The sequence below is a fragment of the Myotis daubentonii genome, chromosome 7 (assembly GCF_963259705.1).
Source record: "Myotis daubentonii chromosome 7, mMyoDau2.1, whole genome shotgun sequence".
NCBI classification, from domain to species: Eukaryota; Metazoa; Chordata; class Mammalia; order Chiroptera; family Vespertilionidae; genus Myotis; species Myotis daubentonii.
The window spans coordinates 14555482-14570048 of NC_081846.1; the positions used below are offsets into that span (position 1 = coordinate 14555482).

Below are 14567 nucleotides of genomic sequence, written 5' to 3' on the forward strand. Positions count from 1 at the left end.
ATCGAACCAGCAACCTTTCTGTGCATGGACGACTCCAGACCAACTGAGCCACTCTGGCCAGTACTTATTGTCAGTCTTTAATACTAGAAAAATAGAATAAAATTGTCAAATCCAAGATCAATGAACAGGAAAAAATATTCAGCCTAACTAATGAAGGAAGAAAATCTAAAACAATAATGAGATGTCTTATTTTACTTTTGGAATTTGCAGAAATTTTTTTAAGTGAAAATGAAAATATTGTTGGTTTTGACTATGAGAATGTAAATTTTTAAAAAAATATATTTTATTGACTCTTTACAGAGAGGAAGGGAGAGGGATAGAGAGTTAGAAACATCGATGAGAGAGAAACATCCATCAGCTGCCTCCTGCACACCCCCTACTGGGGATGTGCCCAAAACCAAGGTACATGCCCTTGACCGGAATCGAACTTGGGACCCTTTTCAGTCCGCAGGCCGACACTCTATCCACTAAGCCAAACCAGTTAGTGCAAGAATGTAAATTTTTATGAACTTAACTGAAGAGTTGGATAAAAGGGTAATTATTGTTGTAGCTTCTTGAAATAGGCAAATTTGAAAACCTAAATATGGCCCTAGCTGGTTTGGCTTAGTGGATAGAGTGTCAGCCTGCAGACTGAAGGGTTCCGGTTTCAATTCAGGTCAAGGGCACATGCCTGGGATTGTGGGCTTGATCCCCAGTAGGGGGCATGCAGGAGGCAGCCAATCAGTGATTCTCAGAATTGATGTTTCTATCTTTCTTTCCCTTTCCTTTCCTCTCTGAAATCAATTATGTTTGTGTGTGTGTGTGTGTGTGTGTGTGTGTATATAAAGGAATTTATTGAATAAATTATATACTTTATTATGCAACCATTAAAAAAAAAGACTGTTAATGGAATGGAAAAGTATTCATAGTGGATTCATATGATAAAATAGATTCCATGATAATGTATTACAAAAATTGAGTGTATATGTGTACCTTTAAAATCACCTAGATCTACAGCAAAATTATAAAAAGTGATTAGCTCTGAGTGGTAGGAATATAAGTGTCTCATATTTTATTTTTGTGTATCTGTATTTTATAAACTTATAATTAGAGGAGCCATCATGTAGAATGGTCAAGGTAGAAAAGGAATTATTCACTGAGTTACTTAGCATCTTATATTCGCCCTAGAGAATAGTCAGAAGAGGACATAATTCAAATATTAGAAGAGCTTTTATATGGAATTGAGATGAATTATTCTGAATAACTTAAGATTGGGGTTCAGTGTAGGGAAATGTGTCTTTCGGTCCATGAGCGTTTATAAACAGGTCCCTATGTAACTAGTGGAGGGGTAGTCCATGGACCACATTTTGAGAACCAAGTAAAACTGAACAAGATTTATAGTGGCCAGAGAGAAAAATGACTAATTAGGAAGGACTTCTAACTGCCCAAAGATGGAAGGCTTATGGTTTTAACCTCTATCTTCAATAGAGATCTTCCCCACAAGCTTCACAGTCAAATATCAGATCAATTCTTTCATCTTCCACCACCATCCCCACCACCCAAAAGTTTCTCCTTCTTGTGTTCTCTGGTTCAGTTGATAGCAGAGTCTACCATTTGTTACCCAAAGATGAAATATATGGGTCATCTTTGATTCCTCTCACCTCCTTCAACCAATCATTTATAAAGCCCTTACTGGTCTGCCTCCTGAATTTTTATTAAATTGCTTCTCTCATTCCCATCCCTACCACATCTAGTACCTTCTTTCTGCCTTTATCATCTCACTTTAACTACTATTTAGGTTTTCTCAATTGGTCTCCTAGCCTCCACTTTTTTCTTCCTGTGACATAAATATTTTTCACATTGCACAAAAGAGATCTATCTAAAATGCAAACCTCACCATGATCAGGAGTTCAAAACCCTTCAATTGCCTTTCCCAAGCTCCTCAGGATAAAGTGCAAGTTCTTTAATATGACATGTATAAGAGTTTCATGACTAGCATATTCAGCTCCTGCCTGCCTCTATTATTTCATCTCCTCACTTCCTACATTTTAGTAACGAACTATAGAAATGATCCCTGAAAGTATAGTCTTACTTCCTACATTTTAGAGTAAAACACATCTCCAGTAGTACTGACTGCTTGTCATCCCTCTCTGTCATGTACAGATCATGCTGTTTCTCTGCTTTTGCCAGTGCTAGCCTCTCTGCCTGGAATTCTATGCTTATAGCAACATGCCTAACATGTGTTCTTTGTTGCAAATTTATATTATTCCCTGGTAGCCTCCTCTCTTGGTGGGATGGGATCGCTCTCAATGTGTTTATTTTTATCTTTGCAAACCTCATTATTTCACTGAAGTATATTTATTTGTGTCCTTTTCCCCATTTCTTCACACACATTCCCCAATCTATATCTTTCTCATTTTTGTAGTTTCAGATCTAACATTGTTCTCGGCATATAGGTCCCCAGTAACTGTTCACCAAATGAGCAAATAAAATTCCTACCCCAAATTTGTGCTAGCATAGGAATAGTTAAGCACCATCTGATAGACATATGGCATAAGAGCCCTTTGTACCTACATATTGACTCATTAATAGTGCCTTCTTTTGTGCCTCAAGGAAAAAATGGTTTCTCTTATATTTTCTAAACTCTGCTCCTTTATTCCTTCAAGAGGAAAATAAATCTTTAAAATATCAACTATTACCAGTTTAGTGATTTATTTGGGGGGTGGTAGAAATTTTTACCTTATTATACCTATTAATACTTTCTCATTAATGAAAGGCATACTATTAATTAGTTTAAGATAAAACTATGCTGTGTATTATAAAATGTGCATTTGTTATAGACTTAGTAGCTAAGTTTTGCCCAAACTTGAGAGCAATTATATTTCAGAACATGATTTATTTGGTACATGTTACTAAGAAGACTTTTATGTTTAGGTCTAGCATATTGCTTGACTCAGTAAATTACTTAATCTCTTTGAGGGATTGGCTTTTCTCTTTCTAAAATGGATATAATCCTGATTACCCAGGCTTGATATTTTTGAAGAGCAAAATGAGAAATTGGGTATGAAAGCAGGTGGGAAAATGTGAAGTTCCATACAAATAAAGTAGTATTTAGTTTTCAAAGGAAGTCTGTTATATATTTTGTTATTACATTAAAATAGTATTTTGATTTTTGTCATTTGGGAGGAGTTGAAAAATGGGGATGGGGAGGTATTTGAAGTCTTTTTATTTTTTAAGAACATTAAATTTAATCATTAGTTTCTTTCACACCAATGAAAGACTTACCTAGCAAAAAGGTCATCATTTTGCTGCTAAATTTTGCTTTATATTCAACATAAGTACTCCCAAGAAGGTATCTGTGATGGTAATTTTTTTCCATGTTCAACACAATAGGTATCTATGCCAGCAGCTCATGCAACATCATCTGCTCCCACCGTAACATTAGTACAGCTGCCCAATGGGCAGACAGTTCAAGTCCATGGAGTTATTCAGGCGGCCCAGCCATCAGTTATTCAGTCTCCACAAGTCCAGACAGTTCAGGTATGTGTATAAAAAGTTCTGCATCTATTTTTATAACTGTGGTTTATAGTCATATCTCTATTCTTTCAGTAGTTATGAAAATAGGGGCATTATGTAGTTCAGAGTTTATTTTATTTTACAATAAATGAATACGCTGCATCTGTATAGTCACTTTTATAGGAATGCATATACCCAAGAACAGACATAGAAGAAAAAGATTTTCTTAAGCTATAGAAGAAAGAGAATTGATTGGGGGAAATCTTTAATAAGTACATGGGATAAAATGAAAATGTTTGGGAGAGACTGTAAGGTTCATGTACCTCAATTAAGGAAACTTAAGAAATAAAACTAATATCTTTGTAACTATTTTCTAAATATGCAACTAAAAAAATAAACCCTTGCCAAAAATTAACTAATAACCTTACCTAAGATATTATTGAATTTAGAGATTACATAAAGCATTTGTAATATGAGCTATGTTTAGGGTTCTAAGTTACAGAATATAACTTTGAAATAATGATATTTCAGAAAGGGCACCTTAAGAGTCAGGGATTATACTACGCATTATCTCATTCTTTAGAGAGATTGTTCCTTTGAGTTGGATCCAAAGGAATTAGAGGCACGTAGACCTCTGAAGGTGACTACTCAATTGTAGGGAAAACCTAGAGCAGTATACATCTTTGCGGTGAGCTTATTGAAGAAGAAAAAAAAACTTGAACGTTCATTCAAGTAGGCCATAACCCCAGCCTCCCATTTCATATTTTTGCTTCACAGTCTTCCTGTAAGGACTTAAAAAGACTTTTCTCCGGAACTCAGGTGAGTCCTAGGTCCTAGATTTGGAGAGAACTATTTTTAGAAAGGAAGGTGAGAAATTTTTCTTTATGTCTTTGTCCTTCTCTGTAAACATGGGATTCAGGTTTGAATAAAAATCTTAGAGATCTTCTAAGTCTAGGCCAAACTTGTTACTTATCCAGCTCTTAGTCTGTGGCTTAATTTCCCTATCTGTCTTTTCTTCCTTCCTCTAAATTGTAGCCCAGCATTGCTTTCAAAGGAAGGAAGGTCATATTATCTCCTGAGGTAACCAATTTATAATTTTTAATTAGGGATAATTGCTAAAATATTGTTCCATGTGATGAACCAGGTATGCCTTTTCTTTTTTTTAATCCTCACTGAGGATATTTTTTCCATTGATTTTCAGACAGAGACCAGGTATACCTTTCACCAGGTGATCCCAGTTAAGCAAGTTTTAACTCCTTTCTGTTAGACTGCTTCCTATTCCCATCTCCCACCCCCTTCCTATCAAAAAAAAAAAAAAGATCAGACCAAACAATTTTCTATTTTTCTTCAGTCATTTATTGTGTGGTGTAGCTTTGATTCCTCATTACCATCCTTGTTGTCTTCTGTGGGTGAGCCTTGCATTTTCCTTGGGCATGGTAGCCAGACTGATGGGTATTTGTAGAGGGGAGAAGTGTCTCCTTTGTCTTGGGAGCATTCTGTTAACGTTGAAAGGACTTGTTAGATCTTGGCTGCCATATTATTCTTTTGTGTATTGAGCTGCTGTTACCTCCCCGCTTCATTATGTCCTTGTGCTTTTGGCTTGCTTGGATACTTAGTGGGGAAAAAGGATGTTTTCATGTGAAATCACTAAATTGTAGGAATTTCCATACTGAAAGATACCTGAAAGGGAATTTTTTACCAAGTAGGAGTCAGTATTGCCCAGTTAAAAATGGAAGAATTTGATATTTCTGTGGAATCATAGTGGATGGGTTATAGTCTCTTATACTTTGCCTCCATTTTTATTTCATTAATGTTACCTTACATTCTCTATCCTATGCCATTACTAATTCCCTATTCATATCTTCTTCTTGATAATAGTGGAAAGATTCTAAAGCTCACATTAATCTTTACTTTTTCAGTTTTCACTTAATAGTAGGAGATCTTTCTATAAAGAACACCAAAAAATTACCAAAATTATACCCACAAAATTTGTTAAGATTACAGTTTTTGGCAATAATATGTGATATATGTTTATTCTTATTTTTAATCTTTACTTTGTGACAACAATAATAATAATAATGTGGACCTGGGGTTCATAGGGCCATTAACTCTAGAAATGGGTTCATCTTTTCAAGAACACATTTTTTCTATTAAGGTGAGTTATGCCTATAATTGAAAGCCTGAATTCTATAAACAGAGACATAAATAACAGTATTTTTTAAAAAGGGCCTAAACCAGGGGTGGGCAAACTTTTTGACTCGAGGGCCACAATGGGTTCTTAAACTGGACCGGAGGGCCGGAACAAAAGCATGGATGGAGTGTTTGTGTGAACTAATATAAATTCAAAGTAAACATCATTACATAAAAGGGTACAGTCTTTTTTTTTTTTTTTAGTTTTATTCATTTCAAACGGGCCGGATCCGGCCCGTGGGCCGTAGTTTGCCCATGGCTGGCCTAAACCATGGAGAATCTATTACATTTTAATGGTCACTTCAGCTGGTTAACAGTGACTAGTATTAATAACTAGGAAGTAGTTTACATCAAAAAAGGTGATCTCCAAAAGGAGAGAAGGGGTTTCTCGAACTTTTAGATGGGAGAATAGTATTATTCTAGAACAGCATTTCCAAAATACACAAGGCACATTTCTCAGGTGTGAGAATAACATATTAGGACTTCTGTTTATATTTTTTAATCTAAGAATATCAGAAACTAAGCTGTAGTAATATTCCATTTATTACTTGACATTGGTACCCTAACTCTATCTTATGTATACGTTAAGAGTCAAGTCTCACATATTATGTGAGTGACATAAATGTATAGAAATTAACAGTGGCGTCCTTACTTTTTATTTGTTGGTTTTGGATGCATTTTTAATACAGTGTAATTTAAACATGTCAGAGGATTTATGGATTACCTTAAATTACATTCATTCCTTCAACAAATTTTTATTGATCAGATGTTATGTGCCAGTCACTGTTCTAGGTGCTTTGAAAGACAGCAGTGAACAAATAATACTTCCCTATTCTCATGAAGATCACATTTGAGCGAAGAGAAACAATGAAAAAATAAAATATGTCAGGTGAGGATAAGTACTGGGAAGATGATTAAAGCAAGTGAAAGTGATGGAGCATGGTTTGGAGAGAAGGGTGTTCTGTTTTATGTTGGGTGGTCAGGGAACATGGTAAGCAGAAGGCAGTGAAGGAGGCTAGTCCATCTATATACTGTATATAAAAGGCTAATATGCAAAGTGTCCCCTCGGGAATTCGACTGGGAGACCGGGAGTTCGATCACTCCCTATAACAAGGAGTGCACTGACCACAACCTGGGGGAGGGGGGGGGGCGCTGTGGAACGAAGGAAGGCCCTGGCCAGCAGCCAGAAGGAAGGCCCCAATCAGCCCTGATTGCTGGCCAGGCCTACAGACCCTACCCATGCACCAATTTCGTGCACCAGGCCTCTAGTACAATAATAAAAGGAAGTCCAGAGGCTGAGAAGTGAGAGTATGGAATAGCGAGGAATAGTGAGAAGATGTAACTCAAATAGAGTGAGCAAGGGGGAGAGTAGTTGGAGATGGAATTTTTGATAGAATCTTTACAATACTGTGTAATGTCATGGGAGCAACGATAAAAATCTTTTGTGCAACATCGAGGTTTAGTGGTTATATAGCAAAGTGTGTAAGAGTTATCTAATGAAAGGATGAATTGTTTGTTTTTTTACATAAGATACGTGTTCTGAAGATTCTGGTATTTTTAATGATGGCAAGCAAGGATGTGCAAGGGACATATTACCTAATATATTTTTGGAAAGAAAATCTCTTTTATCCTTTCTGGGAGAAAGTGACATATTAATGAATGAGAGAGGAACTAGTTTTTGAAAGAAACTTATGCTGTGGTGAGAGCATTTTGAAAATAAAAGTTTGGAAATATTTTCATACCTTTTTTTAAAACTGCAAACAATAAAAATATACTGCAAAAACTGTAAATTTGGCACCTAAAAAGTCAAATCTATATACTTTTAATACCTGGAAATAGAATTTTTCAAACTTTTTAGAAGTCCTCTAGAGTTTCAGTAGGTGTTGAACTTATTGGATAAAATATGAAACCATAATACCTTTTATTAGCATATAGTAACTGAGAACCAGGGAAATGAAAATATACTAGATAAATCTCATCAAAAGTTTGTATAACTGGTAGATTGTTTTATTAAGTAAGCCCAGCCAAAAATTCACCTATTTATATCTATATATCAAGAGGTCTCTTCTTTTTCAACAATAGCAGATTTTAAATCATATTTCAAAAGCCCAAGCTTATAATCATATTTTTGAGTCACTGTTATAAAGTATTAAATGATTTTTGACAAAGCACATTAAAGCAAATTATTCACTATTAAAAATGAAATGATTTAAGAAATTTACAGATACATTTTAATATTTATACTTGCTCTCTTTAAAATACTGTTTTATATGTAAAATAACACTTATAATTTACAAATAAGAAATATATGCTTATGTAAATTTTTCTTATTTGTAAGGGAGATCTGCAGATCAGAAGTGCTTGGAAGTTATTGTTCTAGATTTTTATTAAACGTCTTGATCCACTGAGTAAAAATCTGCCTAAGCCATGAGTGTGAACTATCCCAGGAAAAGTACTTCAGTTTCCAGGGGACTACATATAGTTTGAGAAAGCATCTAATATTATCAGTGCTTTGATTTTCACTGATATTTTATTTTGAAATTTCAAAAAAAACATCAAAATAGGAAGTTTTCCCCTCCATATAAATTGGAGGTATCGGTTTTTAACAAAGTAAAAGAGAGTTGAGAAATACAGATCTAAAACTTTACATCTACAAGTAATAGTTTGGCTTATGAAAATGTATTGACTTATAAGCAGCAAAGGTTAAAGATTTATTTAAGGAGCTCCAGAAGGGGTTTATAAGTGAGGTGATAGAGGGTGAGGCTCAGAGGAAGTTGTCTATCATTGGAATGAAGTAGTCTATGATACTTAAAATTGGGATGTAATTTTTTATGTTATTTTAATAGACTATTAAATATGTTAAACTATAATTACTAATTTTTATTTATAAAAAGGATTTTTAAAAATATTTGTATTTATTTTTAGAGAAAGGGGAAGGGAGAGGGAGAGAGAGAGAAACATCTACGTGAGTGCGGAACATCAATCGGCTGCTTCCTGCATGTCCCACAACCTGGGCATGTGTCCTGACTGGGAATTGAACCTAGAGGTTCATGGGACAGTGCCCCAACAACTGAACTACACCAGCCAAGGCACATAAAAAGGACTTTTTGACATGATTTTTATTAGTCTCAGAAATGTGGGTCCACTGTGTGTTTTTGTTTTTGTTGGGTTGCTTTTTTATTTTGGGTAGATAATCCATAGGAATTGGCCTCATAGTTCTAAATAATTACAATATGGAAAGTTAATTCCTTTTGTCTGAATTGACAAAATCTTTTAGATCAGAGGAAGAGTTGTTTTTTCCCTCCTGCTAAGAGCAATAGATCCACTGAGTTTAAAAAAATTAAAGGCTGCATACAAAAAGCAACATTAATTTATTTCATTTTGAAAGTGTCGCATGGGTGGTTTATGTAACATGTTTTGAAGTTGTTTTCAACCTGGGAGAGTGTGCCTAAGTCACTGTATATCCTTAAAAGAAGGTTGTAAGGATGAGAGTCAAACAAGGCAAAAAGAATAATAGAGGACCTAAGATTCTGAGAAATTTTAATGAAGGTAAACACTTTTGATACAAAATACTGTCCACTATGAGTTCTGTCTTCTTATTCCTTGAAAATCTGACCACTTGTTAAGGCCTTTTCACAGCTCCTTATCTGCTCTACCTCTGTGAGAAAGTCTGTGCAGACTACACTGAGTGGCTAGTTACAGCAGCTACAGATTAGTGAGAAATTGTTCTAGGTGCTCCTTTGGCAGTAACTATAGTGTTACTACTCTGCAGAGAATTACAGAGTAAATTCAGCCTTGCTCATCTTTTTATCTGTCATTTCTGGATTCCTTAAATGTTCCTGTTATATTTTTGGTCTTAAAGACTATTCTTATATTTTAAAGTGAGTGCATATCACAAAGCCCTGTCAAAGTGAGTGTCTGCACTCTAACTCTTAGGCTCAGACCATGTACATCAAGCATGTCAAGTTTGCGGCCCACAACGAATATTTTTGCAGCCTAGCCAATATAACGGTATTGAAGAAACGTTTTAATAAAAATTTCATAACTTAATTTTTCAATATCCTGTTATACATAATTATTAGTAATGAACTACAACGTGCGCTAATGACTGGTTACTATAATCGTGTTGCATTCATTTCCCTTACACATCTTACATGCAGGCGCATCATTTCTCTCCACTAATACTAGCAGCGTATATTTTAGCAGCCAGTTGCCACGTCATTAGTCTTGGACTGATTTGCTTGGTGTGCACAACAGGAAATATTTTGCTTCCGGAGAACAAGAAAAATAGGTTTATTTGCATTATGCTTATTAATTTGTGTAGTTATTCAGTGGTAAGTTAATGTTCAAGAAAAAATATTAACTTTTATTAAAATGTTCTATTATTTTATGTTAACGATGACTCATTTATTTCAGCCCTTTGTATTCAGCATGTCTCTATCGAAATAAACCTACATTTCTATGAAAATTGAAGCTTTTGTTTTTTTGCGGCCCATATAAACTTAAACCTTGTTTATTTGGCCTGTGTTAGCCTTTGACTTTGACATGCTTGATGTACATAGTACCTTTGGGATTTCTCTGGTTCCTCTGAATATGTTTTTTCTTATTGTTATTGCCATACATTTTGACTGGGAGCTAACCCACATAGACCCTTTTGCCCTGTTTAAATCTAAATCTCACTCTGACAGCATCGTGCACACCTAGTTCAGGAGAGAGTAAGAGGCTCCTGTTGGAGCAGACTAGGGAAACTTGGCAGTATAAATCTGACAGGAAGCTTGCCTAGGTGAATGAACTTCTAGTCTGAAAATGGTCTAAAAACACGTCTGGGTTGCTGCTTCTGAAAAAACTGGTTTGAGATTGGAACCAATAGGATTTTGGTGCCCGTAAGGATCTCTAAAACTGAGATGCCAAGTACTGACAGTGACTCCACTACTTCCTAGCTTTGTGGCTCCGGTGAGTTACTTAACTTCTTTGTGCCTCAGTTTTTCTGTCTATAAAATATATATAATAATCACACTTACCCAGCACCTAATGTTACTATTTTAGTGAGTATTAAATAACATAATATATATATTTAGCAGAGCACTTGGCATATAGTAAGAAATACTAGTTGCTCCTTTTATTATTATTTCATGTAAAATCTTTATTCAACTTCATTACTTTTCAGTTCAGGGATACTTACCAGAAATGCATAGGTCTTTGAGTGTTTGCTTACTAAAAATTGTAGATTACCAATTTTGAACCATATCTATATGTAACAGAGCTTTTTCCTAACTTACTAGAAACCACCATCTGGAATGTGTTGGGGTATCACCAATCTTATTTGTACCCTTGTAAATATACTTAGAAGTGTTTTCACAGTAGTTCAGGAAAGTATTTGTATAGTCACTGTATAGACTTACATGACCAAATATTTAGTCATTTTTTTCTTACCTTCATGTCAGACACTTTATTTTACTTGGTAAATTTTTTCTAACAACTGTAAGAAAACAACTGACAGGGACTATTGATGCATTCAGGATTGATTACAAGAAGTCCTGAAAGAGATTAAGCTGAATTTGGATATCACAGAAGTGTGGTTTTGACAAATTTTTTAGGTCCTCTGACTTCTATAGAATAAGTAAATGGGAGGGGAAAGTGAACCGTGTAGGTCTCTCATAAAAAGGGATTTTGTTAATCTACTGAAGCATGTATATGGTTTATGTATGTCCTTTTGTATTTGACTTTTTCTTAAAATTCATAAATATTTCATGGGAATGAAATTTGATTATCAAGATAAAGTTCTTTATTTTCAGATTTCAACTATTGCAGAAAGTGAAGATTCACAGGAGTCAGTGGATAGTGTAACTGATTCCCAAAAACGAAGAGAGATTCTTTCAAGGAGGCCTTCCTACAGGTATGGAATTTAATAGTCAAAAGAAGTTAAAATCAGAGATGTCGGGAAAACAATTAGCTGCTCAGCTCAGGACCCAGTAGCTTACTTTTCTTCATCTTTAGTAAAATAACTTGGAAGCTTATCATGCAGAGTGAGAGCACTTCTTACTCTGAACAGTGCTGGATAAACACTGATATTTTTTTTCCTGCTTCTGTTTTCGTAGATTATGCTGGCTACTGCTTTTCTGTTTAAAGGTTTGAAATACACTTAATAAGGTTATAGTATTTTCTAGTTACATGCCAGTTCTGACACTGTACTATTCATCTACTTAGCAACACATTTGCCAACCATTTTCTTGTGCGATGGTACTTGGCAGATAACTGTTAATAGTTGTTTTAGGGTGATGCTTTGCTGATATCCCCTAATTTTAGGGGCACCTTATTGTAGTTTTAATATTCAGCTAGAGAAGTTGCCTGGTCCATGCTTTGCCTCCAAAGATGAACCAAACCATTTTTTTTATATTTAGATATTGGCTTCATATTCAATATCTCCAGGAAAATTAATTCTGCAAATCTTCATAAGTTTACTTTAGAGTTTAATAAAGTTCAACCCTAACTGGTTTGACTCTTCAGTGGCTAGAGCGTCAGCATTTATAGAATTTCCAGAGGGGAAATTTGGAGAAAGGAAATTAAAGAGAATAGAATATTTTATACAATACTAGTAAAGGTAATTTCATAGATAAATATAAAAGCCAGGATTATTATAGTTTTGCCTTGTAATTTCTCTTTTTTTCCTATATAATTTGAAAGACAAATACATACAACAATAATTATAAATCTGTCAATGAGCATACTATGAAGATGTGATAGAAAAAACATAAAAGGGCAGAGTTTGGGTAGACTGTTAAAGCTAAGTGACTAGTGCAGATTGATTTGTTGGAAATTTAAGATATCAAAAATTACTTGGGTTAAGGTTTTTTCATCTCTTCTGTCATTATGTTATTAATTTGAAATACGAGAAAATTCATTTGTTTTTGTTTATATTCCATTTTTAGAATTTTCCCCATCCTTGTTGATATTATTTTCTTTCATTTTGAATATGTGAAACATTAGCATGATTCTGAAAGTTAGAATTGTACCAAAAATATATACATATACCCAGAAGTGTCCCTGCTCACTCATTTCTTCTACACTTTTTTACTTTTTTCCCAACCATCTTCAGTAGATACTAATCTCATCAAACTGTTTAACCTCTCTTTTTCTTTTTTTCTTGAACAGACAAGGAGATACATGTATATTTTCCTATTTTATTTTCATATACTAAAGGTACCATGTGTATCCATTATTGGGATGAACCATATTTATTCAACCATTCTCCTATGTGTGGGCATATAGACTGTTTCTAGTATATGCTGTTACAAACAGTACTACCATGAATACCCTTAATATTTTCATGCTGTGGGAAGTATATCTTAAGGGTAAATTCCTAGGAGAATGCTATGTAAACATAGTTTTGTTAGATGTTACCAAATTCCTTCCATAATAGTTATTCTGATTTTATACCCCAACATTAGTGTATGAGTGTCTGTTTTCTCACAGGTTTGATCTTTTTCCCCCCCATCAATGTTTAAGAGTTCTTTATATATCAGGGATATTGGCCCTTTTGTATGTAATATATGTAAACATTTTCTCCTAGTATTGATGATATCTCTTGACTTAATTTTTTATATTCTTTGCCACACAAAATGATTTTTTAATTAATTTCATTAATTATTTTTATTAATCTCTTCTTTACTTGCAACTGGATTTTTTAATCACAGTGTTTACATTCAGGTTTAAGAAAAATTCATCTGGCCCTAGCTGTTTTTGTTCAGTGAATAGAGCGTCGGCCTGTGGACTGAACGGTCCATTCCAGTTAAGGGCACATGCCCAGGTTGCGGGCTGAATGCCCAGTGTAGGGCATGCAGGAGGCAGCCGAACCATGATTCTTATCATGATTCTTCTCTCTCATCATTGATGTTTCTATCTCTCCCTTCCTCTCTGAAATTAAAAAAATATATATGTTTTAAAAAGAAAGAAAAATTCATCTGTATTTATCTGGTACTGGTATGGTTTCATTTTGACATATAAATCCCTGATCCTGTTTTAGTTTATTCTTACAAATTTTTATATTTTAAACTTTAGTCCTATGCACTAGTAGCTTCTTCCCAGTTTTCTGATCTTTTCCTATTACTGTTTTTAGCTAGTAAATGTCACTTTTATTTTAATTTATATAATTCACTTTTTCTAGGAAAATTTTGAATGACTTATCTTCTGATGCACCAGGAGTGCCAAGAATTGAAGAAGAGAAGTCTGAAGAGGAGACTTCAGCACCCGCCATCACCACTGTAACGGTGCCAACGCCGATTTACCAAACTAGCAGTGGACAGTATAGTGAGTAACAGATATTTCTGTTTTGGCAAGTGAGATGAAAAACTAATGTCTGCGTTCTCCTTTAAGGAATTATAAAAATGCCAACTCTTTTCTCAGTCTCGCTTATTATTATATTTCCTTTACTGTTCAATATGTAAAGTTCTGTAATGGCAGTATTTTCTTTTCTTCAGGTTTTTAATTTGGATTGCTCAAGTATGTAAGCCCTTTAGATGGCCCTATGTTTTATGCTGATGCATGGAGAGTCTTAGAAGTTTTTTGAACCACTACTTCAGGTTTTTAATTTTTTAAAAAAATATATTTTTATTGATTTCAGAGAGAAAGAAAGAGGGAGAGATAGAAACATCAATGATGAGAGAGATTCACTGATCAACTGCCTCCTGCATCCCCCCTACAGGGGATCGAGCCCACAACCTAGGCTTGTTCCATGAATGGAATCGAACCAAACGGTGACCTAGTTCATAGGTTGGCGCTCAACCACTGAGCCACCGCAGCGGGGCTATTATTCCTTTTAATATGAATGGTAGTGTTGTGAATTATAATAATGAAAGCATAAGGACTGCTGAATTACATTCTTT

The 14567-nt window shown here is 34.7% G+C and overlaps 2 protein-coding genes across 9 annotated transcripts in view; one reads left to right on the top strand and one right to left on the bottom strand.

The window, feature by feature from the left end:
- The window catches only part of CREB1 (cAMP responsive element binding protein 1), a 59476-nt gene that overhangs the window by 25411 nt on the left and 19498 nt on the right, over window positions 1-14567 (top strand). For 5 of the 8 annotated variants that reach the window (XR_009453741.1, XM_059702915.1, XM_059702912.1 and 2 more), the window contains 4 exons: window positions 3373-3519; window positions 4273-4314; window positions 11481-11581; window positions 13850-13992. Coding sequence is in view for 7 of the 8 variants with exons in the window: in XM_059702915.1 (XP_059558898.1) it covers window positions 3373-3519; window positions 4273-4314; window positions 11481-11581; window positions 13850-13992 (433 nt within the window). In the remaining variant the exon portion in view is untranslated. The remainder of the gene's footprint in view (window positions 1-3372; window positions 3520-4272; window positions 4315-11480; window positions 11582-13849; window positions 13993-14567) is intronic. The other 3 variants (XM_059702918.1, XM_059702917.1, XM_059702916.1) reach the window with 2 other exon arrangements.
- The window catches only part of METTL21A (methyltransferase 21A, HSPA lysine), a 40122-nt gene continuing 30118 nt past the window's right edge, over window positions 4564-14567 (bottom strand). Inside the window, exon 5 of the mRNA XM_059702924.1 lies at window positions 4564-5175. Within this exon, the coding sequence (XP_059558907.1) occupies window positions 5143-5175 (33 nt within the window). The 3' untranslated portion in view covers window positions 4564-5142. The remainder of the gene's footprint in view (window positions 5176-14567) is intronic.